Source organism: Rhinopithecus roxellana, chromosome 9, assembly GCF_007565055.1.
Source record: "Rhinopithecus roxellana isolate Shanxi Qingling chromosome 9, ASM756505v1, whole genome shotgun sequence".
Lineage (NCBI taxonomy): Eukaryota > Metazoa > Chordata > Mammalia > Primates > Cercopithecidae > Rhinopithecus > Rhinopithecus roxellana.
In genome coordinates, this window is record NC_044557.1 from 83,449,530 (window position 1) to 83,476,255 (window position 26,726).

General features: G+C 37.2%; 1 protein-coding gene across 1 annotated transcript in view; it reads right to left on the reverse strand.

The window, feature by feature from the left end:
• Positions 1-6,945: 6,945 nt before the first annotated feature.
• Positions 6,946-26,726, reverse strand: part of TNFRSF11B (TNF receptor superfamily member 11b) — a 28,431-nt gene continuing 8,650 nt past the window's right edge. Inside the window, exons 2-5 of the mRNA XM_030938252.1 lie at positions 16,224-16,593; positions 12,030-12,221; positions 9,788-10,012; positions 6,946-8,152 (exon numbers count right to left, since the gene is read on the reverse strand). Coding sequence (XP_030794112.1) covers positions 7,764-8,152; positions 9,788-10,012; positions 12,030-12,221; positions 16,224-16,593 — 1,176 coding nt within the window. The 3' untranslated portion in view covers positions 6,946-7,763. The remainder of the gene's footprint in view (positions 8,153-9,787; positions 10,013-12,029; positions 12,222-16,223; positions 16,594-26,726) is intronic.

Here is a 26,726-nt window from a genome sequence, read left to right on the forward strand (position 1 = left end):
TACAGACTTACTAAGTTAATGGAATACAAAACCCAGAAATATACCCGCACAAACATTTCAACCAATTTTTGACAAAAATGCAAAGGTAATTCAATGAAGAAATGCTAACCTTTTCAACAAATCACACTGGAACAATGGGCCATCCATGTGCAAAAAGAAAAGAGAAGAATTTCAACATATATTGTACAAAAATTAACTCAAAAAGGATGTTATACCTATATTTGAAATGTGAAGCTATGAAAAAACAGAAGGAAATCTGTGGGTCTGCTGATGAGTATGTAGATATGACACCAAAAGCACAATTCATTAAAAGAGAAAGATCAACTGTACCAACATCTAAAACTTTTGCTCTGTAGAACACACAGTAAGAGTATTAAAAGGTAAGCCCCAGATTAAGCAACTATGTTTGTAAATTGCACACTTGAAAAAGGTCTTGTACCCAGAATATGCAAAGTACTCTTAAAACTCAACAATTAGAAGAAAATAAACAATATAACTTAAAAAATGGGCAAAAGATCTTGACTGACATTTCACCAAAGAAGATATATAGATGGCAAATAAACATGGAAAGATGCTCAACATTATTAGTATTATATAATAAACTGTCCTCAAAATTTATATGTTAAAGCCCTAACCCTCTTCATGTATTTGGAGATGGAGGTTATATGGAGATAATTAATTTTAAGCAAAGTCATAAGGGTGGGATCCTAATCACATAGTACTGGTGCTCTTACGAGAAAGAGACATGACGGATCTCCCTCTGCATGTGCACAGAGGAAAGGCCATGGCCAGACACAATGCGAAGGCAGCCATCTATAAACCAGGAAAAGAGGCTCTGCCAGAAACCAAGCCTAAAGGAAACTTGACCTTGAACTTCTGGCCTCCAGAAATGTGGGAAGTAAATTTCTGTTGTTTCAGCACCCAGTCTGTGGTATTTTATTATGGCAGCCCCAGTAAACGAATTCAATTAGTCATTAGACAGATGCAAATTAGGAGCACAATAAGATCCCACGAAACAATGTAAGAATGGCTAAAAATAAATAATAAAACCTGACAAAATGAGGTTCCAGCAAGAATGTAAAACAATAAGAATTCTCATTTATTGTTAGAGGAAAAGCAAAATAGTACAGCCAAACTGGAAAAGAGTTTGGCAGTTTCTTATAATTAAACATAAACTTATCATATAACCCACCAATCTCATTCCTTGGTATTTACCCAAGTGGGTTGAAAATTTATGTTCACATAAAAATTAGTGTGCAAAATTGATAGTAACTTTATTCGTAATCATCTCAAATAGCAAATAACTACGATCTACTTCAACAGGTGAATGGAAAACCAAAACAATGGTCATCTAATGGAATGTTAGAAAGACAAAAGAGCAAACTATTAATTCACATAGCAATATAAATGGAATCTCTAATGCATTTTGCTATGTAAAAACAGTCACAAAAAAAGGCAATATATTGTATGATCCAGTTTATGTAACATTTTAGAAAAGGCAAAATTATAAGAATGGGAAACAGTTCAGTGGTTGCTAGAAGTTGATAGGGGGGCACAGACTAACTACAAAGGAACTACCCAGAGACCTTGTTAGGGTAATGGAACTGTGATGTATGGCAATATGTTGGAGAATACATGATTTTATGCTGTTGTCAAAACCATTGGTTTGCCACAAAAAGTATTTAATTGTATGCAAATTTAAAAAATCATTCAGGTTATAGGTGGATTCTCCAGGATAGAATGTAGACTGTAAGAATTAAGTATAACTATTTCAATATATGACATAACTTCACAGAAGGGGTGAGGACAAAAGAGCTGGCCCAAGTGACTTTGAAAAACGTTTTGAATGCATACTGTAATGCTGAAGATGAAAAGAACTGTAAAATAATACTGTATTCTAGTTGATAAATTTGTTTCTCACAGAGATACCTGTTAGAAAATCTGAAAATACTTTACATGCATCTGTGGTTAACAAATAAATAAATTACATATAATGTGAGCCATGTTATTCACTCTCAGAAGGATGACACAAAATATCAGGGGGAAGGAGAGTGAAGGCTGGAATGAACCCAGTGACTTATATAGTTGTGTGTATTACATAGAATATATATGTATATAGATATAGAAATAAGTATGTGTAAACATACATGGATTAACATACATATTATTTATTAGCTCTGTCTACTGAGATGGCCTAGAAGCAGTGATACCTCAGTAGCAAAGAGCACACCTAGCACCTGGATTGTGGTTTTTTAAATACCATTTTAGAATGAAAAGAAAAATGTCTGGTTCTAGAGTTGGGGAAGAAGAAGTGCAAGATAAGCATGGAGAATCTACTAGTGTCAGAAAACACGAAATGCCCAAGAAAATAAGGATGGGGAGGGCCATGTTGAAAGGGCACAAGAGTCAATGGCCAAAGCTGAAACAATTTGAGCAACATAAATAGTGATATTATTGGAATATAATCCAAAGAATAACATTAATATTCTTGAGTCCATAAGCATATAAATAAATGATTGACACAAATAGGAGGAAGAGAATGAAAACACTTAAATGTAGGGGGCATGAGGGAAATAAGAAAATCCCCATTAGAAATTCACAATAACAGTTGCTGCAGGCAAGATTGATTGATGAATGCTAAAATTAGTAGAAGAATCTTTAAGGAGAAATGGTATTTTCGGAGCCTCCAAGACTCTCTTCCCTAAAGTGACTAAATCTGTGGTAGTTTCAATACATTAACGCAAATTCCTTGATATCTCTTTCTCCAACATGAAGAGTTTAATTCTCCTTTCCTTGAGTGTGGGCTAGATCTAATGATCTAACAAATAATTCTAATGAATAGAGTATACAAAGGGAAAAATAGTAACTTTACAGTGGAAAAACCTGGCAAAGCCGTTTTAACCAAGTCATCACGTTTAAATTCACATCAACAGTAATTAGTCATGCTGATACGATTGGCCCCTGATCGGATGCAATGAGAAGAGTTATGGATTTCACAATATTCTTTCCCAAACTCATAATCTCAATCTATTCATGAATGTTAGACCTAATACCATAAAAACCCTAGAAGAAAACCTAGGTAGTACCATTCAGGACATAGGCATGGGCAAGGACTTCGTGTCTAAAACACCAAAAGCAACGGCAGCAAAAGCCAAAATTGACAAATGGGATCTAATTAAACTAAAAAGCTTCTGCACAGCAAAAGAAACTACCATCAGAGTGAACAGGCAACCTACAGAATGGAAGAAAATTTTTGCAATCTACTCATCTGACAAAGGGCTAATATCCAGAATCTACAAAGAACTCAAACAAATATACAAGAAAAAAACAAACAACCCCATCAAAAAGTGGGCAAAGGATATGAACAGACATTTCTCAAAAGACGACATTCATACAGCCAACAGACACATGAAAAAATGCTCATCATCACTGGCCATCAGAGAAATGCAAATCAAAACCACAATGAGATACCATCTCACACCAGTTAGAATGGCAATCATTAAAAAATCAGGAAACAACAGGTGCTGGAGAGGATGTGGATAAATAGGAACTTTTACACTGTTGGTGGGATTGTAAACTAGTTCAACCATTATGGAAAACAGTATGGCGATTCCTTAAGGATCTAGAACTAGATGTACCATATGACCCAGCCATCCCACTACTGGGTATATACCCAAAGGATTATAAATCATGCTGCTATAAAGACACATGCACACGTATGTTTATTGCGGCACTATTCACGATAGCAAAGTCTTGGAATCAACCCAAATGTCCCTCTGTGACAGACTGGATGAAGAAAATGTGGCACATATACACCATGGAATATTATGCAGCCATAAAAAAGGATGAGTTTGCATCCTTTGTAGGAACATGGATGCAGCTGGAAACCATCATTCTTAGCAAACTATCACAAGAACAGAAAACCAAACACCGCATGTTCTCACTCATAGGTGGGAACTGAACAATGAGATCACTTGGACTCGGGAAGGGGAACATCACACACTGGGGCCTATCATGGGGAGGGGGGAGGGGGGAGGGATTGCATTGGGAGTTATACCTGATATAAATGACGAATTGACGGGTGCTGACGAGTTGATGGGTACAGCACACCAACATGGCACAAGTATACATATGTAACAAACCTGCACGTTATGCACATGTACCCTAGAACTTAAAGTATAATAAAAATAAAAAATAAAATAAAATAAAATCAGGAAATAAAAAAAACACACACACACAAAAACAAAAATTGAAGGATATTTTACAAAAGAACTGACCGCTTCTCTTCAAAAAGTGCCAAGTTGAGGAAAGACAACATAGACTGAAAAACTGTCACAGATCACAGAAGACTAAGAAGAGATGATAACGAAATGCAACATGGGCTCTTTATTTGGTCTTAAAACAGAAGACGAACACCACTGGAAACACTGGGAAAATCTCAGTAAAGTTAGCAGTTTAGTTAATAGTATCAGACTAAGATTTTTTTTTTTAATAAGTGAATAATAGTTATGAAAAATGATAATTTTAGAGGAGGCCAGGTGAAGGGTATACTAGAAAACTACTATCTTTTCAGTCGTTCTGTAAATCCAAAATGAATCCAGAATTAAATTAAAAAAAAAAAATAGAGGCCAGGCATGGTGACTCACGCCTGTAATCCCAGCACTTTGGGAGGCCGAGGCGGACAAATCACGAGGTCAGGAGATCGAGACCATCCTGGCCAACGTGGTGAAACCCCGTCTCTACTAAAATACAAGAAATTAGCCAGGTGTGGTTGCACGTGCCTGTAGTCCCAGCTACTCAGGAGGCTGAGGCAGGAGAATCACTTGAACCTGGGAGGCGGAGGTTGAAGTGAGCCAAGATCGTGCTACTGCACTCCAACCTGGTGACAGAGCAAGACTCCATCTCAAAAAAAAAAAAAAAAAAAAAGCACTGGTACGATATTTACAAATTTTATCTCCCTAGGAAGAGAAGTTCAAGGTAAACTGAACCCAAAGGAGCATCCAGGGAGGCTGATCAAATAAGCATTTGAATAATTTAGCCTTGATGCCATGAATTTTCAAACTTTTCTTAAACTTCGTGGAGTTGCGTAGGCCATTTCATTTTCTGCAAAGAACTTTGAGGGAAGAACTAGAGCTGCTGAAGGGAAAATGAGGCCTAATAGTTAACTCTTGGCCTTCTGCTTCTACTATCAGCATGTAATTTCCACCACTTTTGTAATGTCCAGTATTGCAACATTGGGAGGCCTGTTACCCAGGTTGGAGCCTCTTGACTTCACTTTCACTTTTAAGTTTTCCAGGTTTATGAGTCTGTGATATTTACCTAGACATACTCTTCTATCAAGGTGGCCATAACTGATCTAATTTCACAAATCTGCTTTCACAGGGATGGTCTGTGTCAACTCTAAATTCTAAGTCATAGTAAAGTGAGGAAGGTGATAATACACTAGGAACCGATAGGAAGTAATTTCTGGGCCCCATTCACAATGATATCTTCTTCTCGGGAAGTACAACTGATAAACAATGACAGACACTCAATGGCCATGTCTTTACATCAATCAACCTAAGATTGTTAGAGTCTCCTTCCTGGGAAATTTGGAACTAAAAGATACAAAGATGTTTGACTAGGAGGAAGAGTTGGACCTTCTGCCCCAAAGGACCCAGAGTTCTAGAGAGGCCTGTTTTGCGCCTACTCATCTCCATCCTCTGGTGCCAGCCTCCTTACCATCTTTGCCTCATTGAGGCATAGCTAGGTTTTTCTTATAACAGTCTCTCCCCTCTTACTTCAACTTCCTCTTCTAGGGGTACGGGGAACCGGTGATATTGAAGATGACTAATTGCTATGTTATGGGTTTGAGTTGCATTTGGCTATAAAACAATCTTGTTTGGAAAAGTATATGGGGGAGAGGACCTCTTCCCACACACTTCTTGAGACAGATCCCAAATGATCTGTGATCTTGTTTGCAAGAGATTCTGCTGGCCAAATGCCTAAAGATAAAGGTGGGATGGCCTTCAGATTGTATCAGCTTAGCTAGCATTGCTAAGCAACTGTTGCCAGCTCTGAAAGTAAAAAATTTTGAGCCAACATGCCCCGGCCCCCTGCCACACACAAAAATTGATTCTGCTCTTTCTAAAGCTTGGATGCCATCTTTGTTAGTGTCCTGTGGCTGCTGCAGCAAATTACCACAGACCACATGGTTTCAAACAATAGAAAGTTATTCTCTGACAGTTCTGGTGGCCAGAATTGCAAAATCCAGATGTCAGCAGAACCCTACTCCCTACAGAGGCTCCAGCAGAGTGAGGGCAGCCCGTTACTGGCTGCTGTTAGCTTCCTCGACTTACAGCTATATGACTTCCACCTCCGCCTCTGTCTTCACTTCATCTTCTCTTCTGTTTGTCTACTCTGTGTGTCTCATAAAGACACTTGTCACTGGATTTATGGCCGACCTGAATAACCCAAAATGCTTTCTTCATCTAAAGATCTTCAACTTAATTACAATGACACTTTTTCTAAATAAGGAAATGTTCACAGCTTCTGCAAATTTTGAAAATATCTTTTGGGCGACCACCATTCAACTCAGTCAATATACTACTCTTCCAATTATTATTATTTTTTTTTCTTAAACTTAATAGTGCTAGTTTCTCTTATTTCCTACCAAAATAGCTTACATAGCTTGGTGTCTCAGGGTTAGTGGCAGCACTTATAAGTAGCTTGCACTATCTGTAATCTAAGGCTGACTTCAGAAGTACTCCAATTTTATTGTAATACGAATTACTTTGGAACTTGTTAAAAATGCAAGTTTCTGATCTCATTGCCAGAGTTTTTCAACAAATTGGTCCAGGAATCTGCATGTTTAACACTTCCCAGATGTTCCTGGTGATAACAGGGATATTATGAAAGCTCAGACCCATTAATGTCCCATTCAAATAAAAGCAATAGAAAAAGCAATAAAAAATAATTTGAAAACTTTAATAATGTCATTTATATAGTTATAAAACCATAAAATCTTTTAAATAAGGTACATTCAATTTCTCAGAGCATCTAATATTCAGATAATTTATATTTCATACGTTTTCTAACATTAAACAATTGACTAAATAATGCATTTTCTATAAAATGATATTACAGCTTATACAGATAAAATTATAAAAATACTCCACACAGAAAAAAATGGCAGTACCTATTAGAAAAATGCTACAAACTTTCCATTAAAAATATATTTTTTATCTCTTTCATTTGTCATAATAAACAGAATATAATTTTTTCTTTCTAAAATTAAGTCGTACCATTTCTTTATAGGATATGTACAAATCTTGTATCTGAATGAATATAAATAGCAATACTGTAATAGTGTTACAGATATATTAGTAACTTTTACGGAAAAAAAATATGGCTTTCTAATAAAAGCCTCTAGCATAGCTGAACTCTCAAAGCTATTTAAGTTAGACATTCCCATATTTAGTAAGGCACAATGGAGTCTAGTTTTTTTTTTTTTTAATTTCCAGTTGAATTACTGCAAGCAGTAATAAGGCAAAATATAGTCAGTAGATAACGGACCAGATCTGACAGTTGGATTAACCATTTGGGGTTTATTGGAGGAGATGTTAGTTCTTTCTCCACGTCATAGTTTCTTTTAGTACCCCGTGGCAAAATTAGTCATTGGTAATGAGAAAGATATCACCGAACGCCTCAAGTGCCTGAGAAACAGTTTACTCATCTATGGGATCTGGCCAATTGTGAGGAAACAGCTCAATGGCCATTTCCAGTTATAAGCAGCTTATTTTTACTGATTGGACCTGGTTCCCTATCATTTCTAAAAATAACTTCTGATACAATTTGTACATTGTGAAGCTGTGAAGGAACCGGATGGTCTTCTTCAGACTCTGAGTGACAGTTTTGGGAAAGTGGTACGTCTTCGAGTGCTTTAGTGCGTGCATTAGGCCCTTCAAGGTGTCTTGGTCGCCATTTTTTATTCTCCACAAGCTGAGCAGCTTCAGGATCTGGTCACTGGGTTTACATGCCTTTGTTGTTTTTTCAATGTCTTCTGCTCCCACTTTCTTTCCAGGTAAGCTTTCCATCAAGATACGAAGCTGCTCGAAGGTGAGGTTAGCATGTCCAATGTGCCGCTGCACACTGTTTTCACAGAGGTCAATATCTGCATAAAGCAAAAGCCCAAAGAAGTACTCACATCATTTATATTCATCCAATGCCATCATAAAACCAGCCTGAGGCAAAAGGTTCTCACAGAATTTCATAATTATATTTTAATGATAACCTTTTCTTTTTTTGAGAGGGGATTAAGTGACACCATTTATTTCTAAGAACTGAGATAAATATCTTTTGTTATAATAGGATAATATGCTATATATTCTTGGCATCCAACGAAACTTTGGAAGAAGCCCCTGAGTTTGAAAATTAACAGTAGAAAATAAGATACATCACTCTCAGTTTTCTAAGAAAAAGTTTGAGAAATTAAAACCATAACATTTCAGAAAAAAAGGAAAGTATTCAAGTTAGCTACTTCGTAATATAAAGTTTCATTCGTAGGCGCTAGTTGATAAGTTCATTGCTCTAACTAGTCCTTAAAGAATACACATAGCACCAGAAGACTACCTCCATGAGGAGGATATCTGAAAACCCAAAGACATGAGGTCAAGGAACTAAAGGAGACACACAGCCTAGAGAATATTTCAGTAATAAGCTAGGGTACAAACCTAAGAGGGAGGAACTAACATTTCTATTAATGATGTGAGTTATTTAGTATCTGTGAGCCCTAAGGCAAATCAGTTCATCTTTCTGGGTTAAAATGTCCTCATTTATATAATAGGGAATTTGGTCGCTTCCAATTCTAACTGTCTCTGATTTTCTCTTTTCTTTTGGCTTCAGGGCTAATTATACGTTCAAAGAATACTTTTGGTTTGCCTAAAACAATAAAAATTTACTCTTTGCATAAACAAAAGCATTCAGCTCTCAAAGATGTTGGTCTCCTGAAGTCTGTTACCTCGGTTTCAGACACTTGAAGTTTTTTAGGGTAGTGCAAGACTATACAGTCACTTAACTACTGGTGAGGACCAGAATGAATTTCTCATTGACCCTGTCTGCATTATGGAAACCCTCCCTCCTTTTTCTTCTAGCATGTCCTCCCAGTGCTTACTGAATTTAGAACTCTTTCCATCATGTGTCCTAAAACTTACAGTCCACACTGGATGGAACTGCTTTTCTTCAGATTCTTTCCCACTTCTCTCCCTATCTCTCTTTATTTCTCTCTTTCACCATTTCTAAAGGAGAATCTTTATATAAACCTATAAAATGTGAGAATGTTTTGCTTTAACTAGCTTTTTCCTACAAGAGTCTCATTTTTCAGACTTTATCTCATTAATTCTCATAACATATGCTATTAAAATAATTTTAATACAGGCCATATCATGAGGATTAATAAGAGGATATTTGCAAGCTACCTAGAGCCTACCTGGAGAAAATTACCAAGTGAATACGACAGAGCTGCTTGGTAGAGATGCAATGTAAGATTCAAAGTTGTTATAGAACTTCTCCTTGGTAGTCTAGAGGGACGGCTTACAGAAGAGTTAAGGGATCTGAAAGCAGATTCCCTGAGATATAGTCCTGCCTTCAAATGCATTTCTCTTCTCTTAGAGTGTTCAACATACTTTACAAGGAAACTGAGTTGCAGGGGTGAGAACAAAACCTTGTATAACTATTTTTGGAATCACATCTACATTATCAGTTGGTGGAAACCTTTTCAGATTGATCTTTTTATTTTAGATTATCATACCTTGGATGATCTTCTTGACTATATCTTGGTCTTTGTTTTGATGTTTCCATAACTTCAGCAGCTGGAAAGTCTGTTCCTGTGAGCTGTGTCGCCGTTTTATCCTCTCTACACTCTCTGCATTTACTTTGGTGCCAGGCAAATTGTCTACCAAGACACTAAGCCAGTTAGGTGTAAACTTTGTAGGAACAGCAAACCTGAAGAATGCCTCCTCACACAGGGTAACATCTAAAGAAAGGTTAGAAAACCAAGAAGACTTACTCAACAATTGGATTTCTGAAAGTCTATTCAATACCAACAAAAACAAAAAACCAACACAATTGAATTTTCCAAGATAAAATATGCTAAAATGCAAAGTTTGAATAAATCAAGCTTCTGTTGGCTGGTCTTAGTGGCAGAGACCAGCTAAGCTTATGTGCCTTCTAGTGTTCTTTGTTGGGTATCGTTTTCAAGAGAAAGTTTAGTAAATGTCTAATTAGAATGACATATTGCTGTAAATAAGTAACAGCCAAAAATTCTTATAAAGAATACAAATATTAACATTCTGTTAAAGGTTTACCTACTACCCACAGGGAACTTCACGATTAATGTCAAAACAAATATTATCACTGACTTAAAGAAATTTGAACAGTAATTTGGAATAGTATGTTATTTTATGCCCACATCTAGACATATAGTTTACCTTTGGAAATAAGGCAAGAGATAGATACAGATATATAAGTAGACATTACATAGGAAAGTAACCAAACATAAAACTATGTTATTTACATAGCCATTACAAAAGCCAGAGCATCTGGGTAGAGTAAGTATATCCCAGAAAACAGGAGTAATGGGGGTTTGTTTTTGGATTCATCAGACCTGGCTTTGAATACTAGTTCTGCCGTTCCACTACCTATATTCATCTGAAGCAACATCCACAGTGTTTTTGTAAATATTAAAGCCTCTATAGCACAGTACCACATAGTAACTGTGCAATACATGAAAAAAGTAAAATTAAAAATGAATTAAAGAGAATGTTAAAATTTGATCACTCCTTTTAATGCCCCTTCCTTCATTTTTTTTTTTTTTTTTTTTTTTTTAGATAAGAAAACAGGCTAAATGGCTTGTGTATGATTTCAATTACACAATGAAAAAATGTTGGAACTAGGTTAGAATCTCATATATATATCAATTCACGTTCCTATGCTTCATAAACTTCTTTGTAGTACAAAAAACTGTTTGGGGAGAGTCAAGCTGGTTTATACCATTGCTTAATTAAACACAAAAAAACAAATGATCTTTAGCGTGATGCGTCTTTGAGTGAAGGTCTGAGATTAGTCTAGCAGTGGGAGTGACAAGGTGAACACACACACTAGCCTGAAGAATTGTCATCACTACCGTGGAATGCATTCAAATAACCTGAGCTTAATACTAGTGACCTGTACCCAGTGAAGAGCTTAACACAACCAGAGTACCTTGGAACTTCCATGCAATTGATATACTAATACCGTAGGTAACAAAGCCAAGTACACATTTCTAATTTGTCTTTTTTTTTTTTTTTTTTTTTTTTTTTGAGATGAAATCTCACTCTGTTGCCCAGACTGGAGTGCAATGGTACAATCTCAGCTCACTGCAACCTCCACCTCCTGGGTTCAAGTGATTCTACTGCCTCAGCCCCGAGTAGCTGGTACTACAGGTGCCTGCCATCATGCCCAGCTAATTTTTGTATTTTTAGTAGAAATGGGGTTTTACCATTTTGGTCAGGCTGGTCTTGAACTCCTGACCTCAAGTGATCTGCCCACCTTGTCCCCCAAAAGTGTTGAGATTATAGGCATGAGCCACCACGCCTGGCCTGATTTGTCATCATTTTTATATCACTTTGCTTCTTAGTTGCCAATTTATACTTTAGCTAATAATACAGACATTCTTGAAAGTAATAACATGTAACTTGAATTCTACAATTTGGACTCTCCTAATTCCATCTCAGTGGCAAACTTGACACTGCCCATTGCTCATGGGTAAGATTTGATTTCAGTGTGAAAGGAGAGAAAGTCAAGCTTTGAGGTGTTATCTGTGAGAAGATGACTTTTTGAGAGATTCTGATTTGTAGCTTTAGCAGTGATCCATCAAGAATAGCCTTAGCTGGTTAAGGTTCAAGAAAGGGAAAATGTGAGTTTGACCAAGAATGTGGTCGGAGGCCTTGTGTTCAATTCAGAGAGAGATGATATACAAAATCGTACTAAGACATATTTTGGAATGTAATTACCTATTCCACACTTTTGAGTTGATTCACTGTTTCCAGAACATATATTGTCGTGTGTTGCATTTCCTTTCTGAGTTAGCAGGAGACCAAAGACACTGCAATTTGTGTGTTTTCTACAGGGTGCTTTAGATGACGTCTCATTTGAGAAGAATCCATCTGGACATCTTTTGCAAACTGTATTTCGCTCTGGGGTTCCTACAGAAAATACCAAGCAATTTAGTACCTTCTCCTCAAATCCTTTCCCAGCAGATGCCCTCTTTAACACAGTTTTGGAAAGGCTTTTCACTTGGTTTTTACTGCTACTATTATGTTGCACAAAACTCTAGGCATTTTCATTTTTCACTTCATTAGACAGAGAACAAAACTTCCACTGTCATCCCCTTTGGCAGTTTCTTCTCCTTGTAATACAAATGCAAGTCAGTTTTCTCGTTACCTACAAAACACTCATGAAATGTTAGAGGAAAGGAAAGAAGGGTAGGGTGTTCATTAGTCCAGCCTCTGCTGAGTGGCAGTGAGGGCTTGTTGTCAGCCATATTATTCATACAATTATTCCTAGAAAATCATCAAGATAACTGCTGTGTGTCTGCTGTAATATCATTCTTCGAAATTAGTACCCATTGAATGCTGCATCATTAAATTCCAATCAGTTCCTACTGAAGTTCTTTCTTTCCTGAATCCTAATTGTGAAGCAACTCATAAGTATGCTAACCTTGAGAAGTAAAAATTTACAACATTATAATAAACTTTTGAAGGTGGCAATAAAGTTGGCCGCTGACTCAAAAGCGTAAGCCTACAGTTAAGTTACATAGTAAACGGAAGATGATATACTATTTGCTTAAACTGTTTGAAAGAGCAGAGTCGTTAAAACTTCAGGAAGGGTGACTGCAAGGGCATTTTACTTCATGATGCAAAGATATTTGATAAATTTGAAGAAAGCTTTGGCAGAAAAACTTGAACCAGTCAACAACTAAAGATGCTATTAAAAATAAATACTTTCAAGCACTTGAGTCTATTACACATGGCTAGATCATACATTCCAGTGTATCTGAACATGAAAATATCTCCATCTAGTGTAAGCTAGTTGAACAGGTTTAGACTTCAATATTCAAATGTAGATTTTACAGGCCAATTCTGGCTTATGCAAGATAACAAATATGAAAGAGACAAATCAAAGCTACAGAAAGTTATTAAACTTCATTTATAAAAAATGTCAGCCTCCTACCTCATTGTATCTTTTACCAAAACCAGAAAATAAAAAGGGGGCAAAATGGATTGGTTCTAGTTTCATCTCCTGTCTCTTTCCTTTCTGCATGATTCATTGACCTGTAAAAATGACAAAGGGCTGGCAGGAAAAAAGAACAGGAGGGGAAACCACAGCCTAAAACCTTCACATATTAAATGTTATTTCCAGCATTACACTGACATTATCTTAGGAACCACCTTACAAAGCAAAGAGAGGTTTTTTGGTTGTGTGTTTGTTTTTAGTACTTTCCTGCTACATCCTACTCCTTAAATGGGATCCAACTCTACACCGAATTCTACCATATCATAAGCAGAGGTATTTGGGCAGGGATTCCATGGTGTTCTTTCATTGTTAATTTACTGGAAATAAGTGACTTGAACACCTGGACCCTGGTCTCCCTTTGTTGACTGCCATATGTTCTGCATGAAGAATAATCTTTTGGGGGAGGAAAGGGAGGGGGGACCACAGTGGGGACAGAGTTTCATCTCTGTCACCCAGACTGGAGCATAGTAGTGGGATCTCAGCTCACGACAACCTCCGCCCCCAGGGTTCTAAGCAATTCTCCTGTCTCAGCCTCCTGAATAGCTAGGATTACAGGCGTGCACCACCACGCCCGGCTAATTTTTGTATTTTTAGCAGAGACAGGGTTTCATCATGTTGGTCAGGCTGGTCTTGAACTCCTGAGCTCAGGTGATCCACCCGCCTTGGCCTCTCAAAGTGTTTAGATTACAGGTGTGAGCCACTGTGCCGAGCCTAAGAATCTTGTCATTCTTCAGATACATACCTGTCATGCATCCTAATGAAAAGTTCATATGTGTCAGAGATTTCTTTTAAGTAAGTTAGCTTTTAAAGTTATTTAACAAAAAGAATCTAAGAATGACAGAACTAATGTTTCATAATATATTCAGAAGCTTTATCTAATGACCTTCCTGAACATGACTTCCCTCTTTATAACTGATGGTACTTTTTATGAAAAAGATCTATCCATCTAAGCAATGATTTTACCTTATTACTATCAGTGGAAATATAAAAATTATAACCTGGCAGGCAAAATGTGAAATTATAATGATGGGAAATTTGGCTTTACAGTTGAGAATTCACCATGGTTGCTATAAGTAATTCCACAGGAATTAACAGAATGAAGTAAATAAAATATGGAGAGGAGACAATCTGATTTCAAAACAGCAACAGCAACAACAAAACGGTTATTAAATACTTTTTAGAGTAACACCGCATAGTCTTTCCTTCTCTTTGGGCTGGAAACCTCTTATTTCCCAAGAGGAACCACTGTGTGGGTTTTTAGGGAGGGAGAGGTAAATAAATCCCACTGTGGTGCCAGTGTACACAGAGTAAAATGTGTACTTTTGTTCTGAGTCTTCTGGCTGCCTGCTTGCTTTATTCTACAAACAGATTTTCATACTTATTTAAGAAAGATCCTTGTTATTTCCATTATTTTTCAAAATTTTCTAGTTTCCAAGCTGCATAGCCTACATTTAATTTTTCTACATATGCAACTTACTGAATGAATTACATGGATTTGCTTTTATCGGATGGGATTCCACACCCCCACAACACACACATGATTTAGCTTAGCTTTTGAGTCCCAAAGTACCATCCAATAAAAAGTAGGAAATAACACCAATTTCTCCCTCAAATACTCATACCAAGAGAAATTTTAAGAGACTCTGATGCAATTTGCATCTTCTGTGATTAATTTTATAAGATTCACTATTTGAGAAACTGAATAGATTTTGATTTTTGAATATGTTTCATTTGTATGCCTTTAAACCTAAAATATTGGTCATCTAATAATTTAGACTTTGTATATCACAAGTTTTGAGAGTTAAAATAGTTACAAATACTTAGCATTGATGACTCTGCTCAACCAGGAGTGATTTTGCCACCTGACGACATTTGACAATGTCTGAAGACATTTTTGGTTGTTGCATGGGGGAAAGATGGCTGTTATTGGTATCTAGTGGCTAGAGTCCAGGGATGCTGCTAAAATTCTACAATGCACAGGACAGCTATCCACAAAAGGGAGCCCAGCCCAGGAATCCAGATATTTCTTAAAATATCAGTAGGGCTGAAGTTGAGAAACACTGCTTCAAATTGAGTCATCAGAATCTATACTGACTACTTCCTCCATCTAAGTAAGTGGATACTCTTAATTTTCTCAAGCTATGAAAAGTTATAGACTGCACTGAAGCTTCACAAATGTGGTAGAAAAAAATGTGGGTTACTGGTTTAAAAGATTCAATACACATGAACCCTACCCTATGCTGTTCAAGATGCAAAAGAGAAAGCATTTTGTTTATAGACAAGTGCTTGCTCCTGGCTTGACAATCTGTTTTGTCTAAGATAAAGAATAAGCTCATTGAAGAGATGCTGCTATAGTCTTTATCCTCCCAGACACTAAGCTCCCATGCTAAAGGAAGAACTAGCCTTGTTTTTAATAATGAAATGCAATTCCCCTCACCATTCTCATTTTTACATAATTAATTATAACTGCTTATTGTTAGCACTCCAGAGTCTCATTAATATCAGCATAATTACTCTCTTGGTATAAATTAACATTTCTGATGTTTGTCAAAAAGCACTGCAGTTTGAAGGTGTCCATGCTGAAGTGAAACACAGAGGTATAGATCAACTATCAGCAGTGCAACTCGAGTTGGTTTCTTCAAAAAACAAACAAACAATCCATCATGCATCTCATGAGAGAATAATTTGCTGCATTTGAGATTTGTCACTAAATTGCCCTGTAGTGGCAAAGTATTCCTCTGAGCAGTGGTCCTTTGGAAGCACTCCAGACATATAGTACCTACCTGGCAGATTCCATTACCTTTGCAATTTGCTATCCTAGAATGTCATCAGAAGAAAAGTGTTCTCCTAAACTGTCACAATTATCTGACTTTGCACGATCCTAATTAATTTTGCTGCACATTGACACGTACCAGCTTGCATCACTCCAAATCCAGGAGGGCAGCTCCTATGTTTCAAGCAGAACTCTATCTCAAGGTAGCGCCCTTCCTTGCATTCGCACACACGGTTGTGGGTGCGATTGCACTCCTGCTTGACGTACTGGAGCTCCTTGCACACAGGGCTGCAGTATAGACACTCATCACTGGTGTGCCAGCTGTCTGTGTAGTAGTGGTCAGGGCAAGGGGCACACACGGTCTTCCACTTCGCTGTACAGTGTTGTTTCAGGTAGGTACCAGGAGGACATTTGTCACACAACAGCTGATGAGAAGTTTCTTGGTCATAATGAAGGTACTTTGGAGGAAATGTTTCCTGGGTGGTCCACTTAATGGAGATGTCCAGAAACTAGAAGGAGAAAGGAACACAGTGGCATCTTAGCATGAAAATAGGGTTGTTCTTATGTGCAATAGTATCATTTAACTCAAAAAGTCCTGTATTACCTTAAGCCTAATGAGATTTACCACAAAGTAAGCTTAGAAGCCATAATTTTTGCCTCCAGGAGCTTAATCTCAAAGACCAGGAATGCAGATAGCAGTGCTATCTGCTGGATTTTACATATTAAGTAAAATCCAGGCTCAAAGACGACTGGAGTAGAAAGCCCATCAAAATAGAACTATAACACTTAGGTGCACTGCTGAATTACCATGTGACCTGAAAGATACTGTCTTCTTGGGTTTCGGGATTATCTCTAGGTGAGTGAGTTGGATTAACTGGTTGTTCTCAGAACAGCTACACCAAAATCACCTATTAAAAATGTAGATTCCTGGGGTTCATATCCTTAAGTATTCTTATTCCACTGATGTGGGATTGGGCCTGGGGATTTAAAACACCTGCAGTGCTTTTGACGCCTGGGATGCATACTAAAAATTTATCTTTTCATTTATTCATTTGACAGATAATTACTGAGTCCTTAGTATGTGCCAGGCTTTGTTCTGGGCACTTGGGATACAACTCTGAATAAAAGAAGCAAGAAATCCTGACCTTATGGAGTTAATCCAATTAGAGGAGTAAAAATAATACATTATACTAAATTATGCAAGTATTGTTTTAAAAAAAAAGGAGAGAGAGTAGGTAAAGAAGCCTGGAAACATGGAGGGGAAAACAGGGAGATTAACATTTCTAAGTAGGGTGTTCATATTGGGGACTAAAGGATACCTCTTTCAGAAAGGATACCTCTTTTGGTTTTCCTATTCTAAGACTTTTTGATTCCAAGAAAATACTGAAGAGTTGGTGATATGTGAAGGTATATGATTACAACAGTCAGCCCTATCATCATTCATGCAACAGATATATGTTGAATGCCTTCCAGGTGTCAAGCACCAGGAATATGCTGGTGAGTCAGACATGACCCCTGTTCCCATAAGCTTGCAATTCATGGAAAAGTTTCCTCGAATGTAAGGTTGGTGTTTTCTCTAAACATCATATTGATCAGCAGTCTTGACTCTCATAGGTGAATGACATCTAAGAAAATATTAACTAAATTAAACCACCACATCTCTTCAGGGGTACTGGGATAAATTTCAGGGAGCAGGCAGGGTTCAGAAGTTTCCATACATAATGGCAGGAAGAGGCCTGTGCAGTAGGGGAAAGAGGATTTCATGGACAAGGGTGCCACTTGGAAGGACAGTTTCAACTGGGTATTCTATCTTGTATTTAGATCCCCAAAGGTCTTCCAGGGAGCACTGAAGTAGTTCTTCACACTAATTACAGGAATCACACGCTCAGAAGAAACTGTGTTATTTGTGTGTAGGGGGTGGTTTGTTTGTTTTTGGTACAGGGATCAACACTGACTATTTTCAGGCTTTGGGGAGGTGGTAAACCAAACAATATTTTTTTCCAAACTCTCTTTGCAGAATTCAGGAAATCTCACAGGAACCCCCTGACCTGGAAAAAGCATGCCAAGCTAGGGAAACAGCACACCCTTTTGAATTAGGGGTGGCAAAGATAAAGAATGGCCCTTTTCATAAGCATTTGAACATTTTAACTAAAGTAACTTCATTCACTTCTTACAGAAACATGGCAAGTGTTTGGGCTGATTTGACCTAATATGAGTTGATAAACCAGACGAGAAGAATGAAACATCTCATCCAGAGTCACTGACCTCTTCACAGAGACAATTTTCAAAGAGAGGGAGTGCTATAATGTAAGGAACTCCCAACCAACAATAAGCAAAATTCAGTGCAAGCTCAGAGGTGCTTCAGTGGTCTTTTCCGGACACTCCCTTGACCTGAGAGTTTCTAGTGAAAGCATCTTCTTGAATTTTCCTGGGGCTTTTAATTGTCTCAGGTGGAGTGGGTTGACACTAGATTAAAGAAATGGACCAGTAGTGAGTGGCAGCCCTGGTTTGATCTGAATCTTTCAGAAATAGATGGAACCTATTTCTTCATTCAACACACACTCATTGAGCATTCACTATGTACCAGGCATCATGGAGGGAACTTAGCATGTGGCAAGAATAAAACACAAATGGTCCTTGCCTTCAAGTTCACAGTTGAGTGAGCATGCAGACAATAATAAGGAATAATTACAGCAAATAATTGCAAATAATGATCAAAGTAATGCAAGAAAGCAAGATGACATGTCTGACTTTCTTGCTAGTTTGTCATTTGAATATATACTGGAACATCTTTCAGGGCTCCTATGATATAATTAATCCTCCTGTAATATATAGAATAATTATATATGATATGTAATTCAGGGCTCCTATAGTATAAATAATTCTCAATATTATAAAATGAGATTTCCTGATTCAACTTGCAAAAACATGTGAAAGTAATGAGAAATACTATTTTCTCTTGCTGTTCACATTCAGTTTCCTGGAAAGCCACTTTTGAGAGTTGTGTTTGCTTTCAAGAGGCCTGGCATAGAGATCCGGAGGGATTCCTTTATCTTGAGTGCCACTGCTAAGTGAGTCACATCCTGGTAGGTAGGAGTCCTGAAGTTTTCCCCAGCAGAACTTCTCACTGGTTTCCCTTTCCCATTGCAACATGGTTCAGGTGTGCCCATTTGTTCATCAACACACGGACTCTCCTTCCTTGCCAAAAAATGAGAACAGGATGAGAAAACTCCACAGATGGTGCTTGTGATCTTCATTACAAGAAGCCATATAAATACAGATATGACCAAGAACACTGATGCAATTTATATTTTTCTAGGTATTTGGACATAATATTGTTGGTTTCCAAAAACCATACTTCAGAAATTTGTTGCTCTTTCTTAAAGATACAGGGAGGTTGAGGTGAAGGGAACCCACAGAGAAAATGAAGAAATAAGGTCAACTTCAGAATTAGAGAGTATGTTAATGAAGGTAATGTCTCCAAGACTATCACGTGGAATAATCATACACATTTTTAAAACTCGGAAAGCCCTGAGAAATTACAAACTTGTTTTCAGCAAGGTCAGTTGGGCCTCTGTGTTTTAGTTGAAGATTTTTCCACTTTGGTAAAAAGACAGGCTCTGTGTGGCCAAAATTGGATGTTTAGGTCTCAATCTTTGGTTAGCCCCAATTCCCACACAGAATTTCTGGACTCAGTTACTGGACAGAGGATGGGCAAGATTAATAGAGCTCTTCATCTCAGTCCTTTCTCTCGGTTTCTTCTGCTTATTTCCTGGAAAAGCAATGAAAAAGATGCCACAGGACAGATCACCTTAACATTGGATACAGCCCCTTTGCCACTTGATAATATTTAAAACATAATTAGACCTTAAAAATTCATTTCTGTGTAAAATGCAGACCCCTGGTGAGCATCTGCCCAAGCTGGGACACATGCATAGGAGTGTCTGCTGAAGCATGAGGTGCTGTCTGTAGAAGAAGCTACTCCAAGATGGCCTCACTGCACTCCAGCCTGGCGACAGAGCGAGACTCTGTCTCAAAACAAAAACAAAACAAAACAAAAGGCTACTCTATTTTTTTGTGTTTTATGCTTGACTTTTAAAAAAGAAATGATTTTTTTCTGTGTTCTTTCTTTCATCCTCCTCCCATTCCCTGGCTACCCATCCTTTGGTATAGACCACTTATGCTTGAAGAGAACCTGAAAGTCTTCTAATCTAGTGCTTCTCATCAGTACAGAATTTCTTCCTGAAGCCTCCATTCCTTTTTTTCAAAGGACAGTTAAGGTTCCATCTCAGCTGACTTTGTCCCTCTCCTTGCCTTCCATTTTTAATGTTGAGCAATGTTAAAGAATTTTCCATTTTAAGCTTAAGCATCTTTTCTCATATATCAAATGCTAGCAGACGATGGTAGTGGGTGAAGATGGTGGGTGAATTGAATTAGCTGTTCTCTAATGCCTTTTCTAGCTCTATCATCGTGTTATCCTTTGGTTTCATAGTTTAATTACCCAGTAAACTTGGAAAAAAAGTCTTGCTCTAATCCCCTTCATGCTTCTTGTTCCACCTTGTTTTATTCGTGAAACCCCTCTTCATAGCAGAACTCTTTACCAACCTCCCCTTCTCAGATTCCCCCATGCCTTCCATTCCCCCTGTAAAATCACCAGATTTCCCAGCTTATCAGTTATGCCTTTCCTCTAGCAAGCCAGCTCATGTTTGATCCTACCAGTGGAGTTGTATGCTTTACAAAAGTCAGTTCTGAATCTGTTTATGCTAGTTGTAACTATAATTAGGAAATTCAATTAAACATTATGTAAACCAACAAACATGAGTGTGAAAAACATTTTTCTATGAAAAGTAAATGGAATGCTTTGGAATAACTTGAGAAAAATGAAGCCTTTCCTTTACCCTCAAAATAAAACCCACAAAAAACAACCTACTGCAGAATTTGGAATAGGTGAGATAACTGTTAAGACAGGGAAAACACCTAGAAGGATCATTTAATCAATTAGTTTCATAAATAGCTTTAAGTTCCAAAGCTGAATGAATGGGTAATACTTACAGAAGGGGGTTTTGTAAGAAAGGCAGCATGAGACTTAGCAAACACCGTCTCTAAGAAGGAGGTTAGTTGTATCTCAAAATACAGAGGAATGAATGTTTACTTAAATGTTTTAAGTCAAAATAAAATATTTAAGATATATGTATATAATTTTTATTAAATGCTCTGATTTTGCAATTAATCATTCAGCTGTTGGTCACAAATATACAAATTTCTAATGATAATTCCCCATATTTAAGAAGTAGGAAAGTATCATAATGGTATATGCAAGAAGAAAAAAATAAGTATTTTGAACATGGAATTTTATTTTGTCTATATCAATTTTATTTTATTTTTATTGAGATGGAGTCTCGGTATGTTGCCCAGGCTGGTCTTGAACTCCTGGGCTCAAGCAATCTGCCTGCTTCAGCCTTCCAAAGTGCTGAGAATATAGGTGTGAGCCACTATGGCTGGCCTGTTTTGTCTGTTTCATTCAAGCATACATGTATTAAAGCAACTCTGTGCCAGACAGTGGAAGAATAAACAATGTATATAATATTTTGGTTTGCACCTACTTAGAATGTTTAATCATTGTTGTTATCATTAAGTCTTCACCAACTATAAAAATGAGTCAGGGTAATTAACTTGTTTCACATCATAGTAGTTAGTGCAGGCAGAATTCAAACTTAGAGCATGTGTCATATAAAATGAATTTTTTGGTCAAATCCTTTAACATTTACCAAATGCTTTCCCTTACACTATTTCCTTCATACATAGTCCAAAAGTAAGCCCTAAAGTGCTTAGTTTTCATTCAGTCTCAAGGGCATAGAGTTAGAAGATCACCAATGTTAGGAGATCAATCACAACCTTCCTGAAGTCCAGATAAACTGACCTTGACTTTTCTTTGTGCTAAGACTAGCTCTTGTCCAAAGCTACTGAGTTGAAAATTTCTCAGATCACAATTGATTTGACTAGAGAATTCTACTGATGTATGCGTCTTCCTAAAAAAACAAAAGAATACACTTGATCCAGCATGTTTATTTTTGCATTATGCAATGTAGCCAGTCCCATACTACTCGGCTTGCTCTCTGTATGCAGAACCATGAGTGACACAGTGGGTTTCCATTTAGGGAAATTCATTAAAAGAAGCCCACAGAAAGTCTGAAATAACCAGTTGGTTTGGGAGTTCCTTTTGTGATCCCTCGTCATGATCTTTGCCACAAAGAACTATTTGAGGACTACCCAGAGTTAGCTAAACTTCTGGTCAGTTTGAAAACCATGTCAGTTTACAGTTCATCTTAGCCAAGAAAGGAAACATCCAGGATGTATACTATGGTGAATTTACTAAAGATCTCTTGTAGTATAAGTCATGAAAGTTATCAAAAACCATCTTCCTGTGAATGTCAGTTTATTTGATTTTTTATAGTCTTATATTACACCTCCTCTCCCCTTTTCCTCCATTCCTCAAATAATTCATGTATTCATTCAACAAGCACTTACTGAAACAATTGCTATGTTCTGAGAATATGGCTAAGTGGAGTTGAATAACTTAATGTTAGCATGCATCCAAAAGCCCATTCTGATATAAAATACTCACAAATCACTGCAAAACAATTGGAGGAATAAAAGGGGAGAAAGAAGAGCAAGAAAAGACTCAATAGAGAAAGAGGTTGGAAACTGTAAGGGTTACTGGTAATGGAGAAAGAGAGGAAGGAATAGGTATGACATGTTGGCTGGTCGCATTGGGAGGGGGTGGTGCTAAGAAGCAATTGAAGAGCACATCCATGAATTCTAGCCAGTAGGTATGTGGTGCTGCCATTAATTACTGACAGCAGGAAGAGCCAACAATTATGGAGAAAGAAAATGAATTTGATTTGGAACATCTTATCTGCCTTCTATAGGAGACTCAAGTGATGATGTCTGGTAGACAATTAGAAGTATGTATTGGGAACTCAGGACAGAAAAGCAGCTGAAGACACAGCTTTCATGGTTATGAGCACATAAATTGCTCTAGAAACAGAGAGACTGGAGTGACATTACCCAAGGAAATTGTGTACAAGCCAAAAAGGACAAAAGTGTTAACCCTTGAGACTTATAAACATTTGGTGAGGTAGGATGAAAAAGGGAAGGATAAAAAAAAAAAGATAGCACAGAGAATTTTTAAAAGGGTGCTAAATCTATATACACTATGGAATACTATGCAAGCCATAAAAAAGGATAAGTTCATGTCCTTTGCAGGGACATGGATGAAGCTGGAAACCATCATTTTCAGGAAACTATCACAAGGACAGAAAACCAAACACTGCATGTTCTTACTCACAGGTGGGAATTGAACAATGAGATCACTTGGACACGGGGCAGGAAACATCACACACCAGGGCCTGTTGGGGGTTGGGGACTGGGGGAGGGATAGCATTAGGAGAAATACCTAATGTAAATGAGTTGACGGGTGCAGCAAACCAACATGGCACATGTATACCTATGTAACAAACCTGCACGTTGTACACATGCACCCTAGATCTTAAAGTATTAAAGAAAAAAAAAGGTGCTAAATGGGTAAGTTCTTAAAAAGTGCACAACTTGGCAATTTGATCAATCAATTAACAAAAGCACTTTCAGCTGGGACACCTGCATTTAGACTCTGCATACCATAATTCCAAATTGAGCTCCACCACTACTTAGTAACCATGATCTCACCTCTACAATAAAAATAAGCCTTATTTTTACCTACCTCAGTACAATTGTTATATTTCAAATCAACGAAGGGACACAAACTTGGTAAGAAATATGGGTCAGACCATCATGAGACATTATTACACATACTAATCACACAGGAGGTAGGAAGTAGAAGACATTTCAAATCAGACTCATTTCTGGAGACATTTTGAAGGTTCTTGTTCTGTATGAAGTAATACACCTAAATTGTGCCATAAGTTCATTATCTACTCTATTCTTGTCTCCAGAAAAAAAGCACCTTGGATTTGTTGATAAAATTAGTTTCAGTATCTTCCCAATTGGCATCATTTTCTTGGTGTAAAACAAATGATTCAAGGCAGTGCCATGACTTTGTTTAGAAAACTCAGCTAGAAAATAATTTGTCTCTTATTTCTTAATAAGAGAATTTCTTAATAAGAGAATGTCTCGTATTTCTTAAATGCTTAGCATGGTGTCTTACACATGGCAAGTATTCAATATATCTAACTTTTTTCAAATCAATAAACATATAGATTATCTACTATGTATCATTAGGATCATTGGAATTATACAGATGCCAATAAATATTCACCATGTAAAGGATACATTCGCAAGGACAAGCACAAAGCCTGCAATTTTCTCATCTGTAAAATGATAGTGATGACCGAAAGTGCCTAAAGGAAGAGATTTTTTTAAAGCATCTTTCATCTCACATGGTGTTTTGTATGTACTGTTCCATTTGTTCTTAACTTCCATTTTAAAGGTAAATGTGTGAAAAGAGCAGATGACTCATGGGAGAGGTTTATCTACTGCTGCCAGTTCCCCACCTGAGAGTCTACCACTGCTTAATAGTTTTCACAATAGCCAGTTGTTTGGCCAAGGGTTATGTCTCTGGGTAAGGCAGGAAGGGCAAATGAATTAAATCTGTTCATCTATACAGACCTGATTTGCTTCCAACTGCTTTCCTAGGTGAACAGGGGAAAAGAAACACAAACAATTATGATTTATTAGATGAGTCACTGGGCCAGATTCCACATGATTTTGCTTCCCTTGAGGCTGAAGAACTGTCTTCAGGTAAAATTTAACTTTCAGTTAATTTTTATTCCCTCCAGAAGTTTCCTTTAGTTGTCTGAAGGCTTTTAAATTAATTAGTAATACCTTGTTTGTATTTGGAATCAATCATAATTGTTAGGTTGAATTTGCTTATGATTTTTTTTGCTTCTTCAAGGGGAATGTTATAGACAATATTTGATAGATAAATGAAAGCAAACAAACAAACAAACAAAAACAACAAAAATCTGAGAAAAGAGAACTTGTAATGCAGGGATATGCTTAAAACTTTCCCAAGAAGATATACAGAAATCGCACATATTTTTATCTCATAGATCTTAATATTTCTTCCTTTGGGCTTCTGTTAATCATCAGATTTGAGAATTAGCATCAATTTTGTAAAGCCAATTCAACAGCAGGCATGGCTGAATTTTTCATTGTAATTATCTCATTCAGGCCCACCTGACAAGCACAAGGGTAGCACCACTACCTCAGGGTCTTCCAGCTACAATCCCTGGCATTCTGGCTCAGAACTGGAAAAATATTTTTATACGTTGAGATTTTTGAGCATCAATTTTTAAGTTCCATTTTATTTCTACAGTTGCTTTTCTTTGAAGATAATGCATTGCTCACATTACCTTATGAATCCCTTTTGGTTTTTAATGACCTATATTAAAGCCCAATCAGTATATGACAATGGACAGCTGGTGAAAATTAGATATGAAAAGCCATGTGATGATGAAATGGAACAGAAACTAGAAGAAGAGATGGACTAAAACAGAATCCAAGCTAAACCTGCAGATATTGACTGCATGTCTATGATGAGCGAAACATCATATTAGAAGCCCTGGGTGATACGGCAAATATTAATAACTTAGTATACTACATTATTGTATAGTGGGCTCTATACTCAGCCCTTTTTTCACATGCTATTACCATCATCCCCTGCAACAATCTCTAATGAGATATGATTATCCCCATTTTACATATAAAGAAACCGAATCTCAAAGAAGTTGAGTGACTTTTCAAAGGTGTCAGAACTAGCACACATTCAAGGTAGGATTTAAATCCTATCCTGTCTGAACCTAAGCCTTTAACAACTGACTTTTCCCTCTGGGAACTTGCAGTTATAAAGAAGACAGACATATAAATGACCAGCTACAACACAAAATTCAATATGATTTACTATCTATCCATCTACCTACCTACCTACTTATTTGACCATTCATCCATCCATCCACCCACCCACCTATTCATCCATCCACCTATCTACTCATACTGATGAATAAATGCTTCTCCCTTCTTCTTTTGTCCTAAAATACAGTACTTTACACAACCTCTCTGGAAGACAGTCCTACGAGATTGAGTAATCAGTTGCAATTTATACTAAGCAATAGCTTCTCAGTAATTTGTTCCCTTGTTCTCCTTCCTTTTCTACATTACTCATCATACACTTACTCCTGCTTCCCCAGGACTGCACTTTCTAAAAGGTACTCAAAGTTTTTTGTTTTACGTTCTGTTACCTAGGGAATCTGGGCTTAGACTCATGTCCACTAAGGCTAGGGCGTTTAATTGCTGAAGAAAAGAAATATGGTAAACACCTGAAGCTTGAAGAAGGAGCTGAAAAAAGGATGAGAAATATTCTAAAATCACTTCACCCAAGGATTTGACCCTCATGAACCCCATCCTGGGCATTCTTAACCCCTGTGGAAAACTCTGAGTTCAGGGTATCCACAGAGGGTTTCCTCTAATTAATGGGTATTTTTTACTGGACTCAGCTAATATATGTACACTAGTATAGAACAGAAAAATTTCTCAGCTGGGTAACATTAGGGAAAGTTACGTAACTTCTCTGAACCTCAATTTCCTT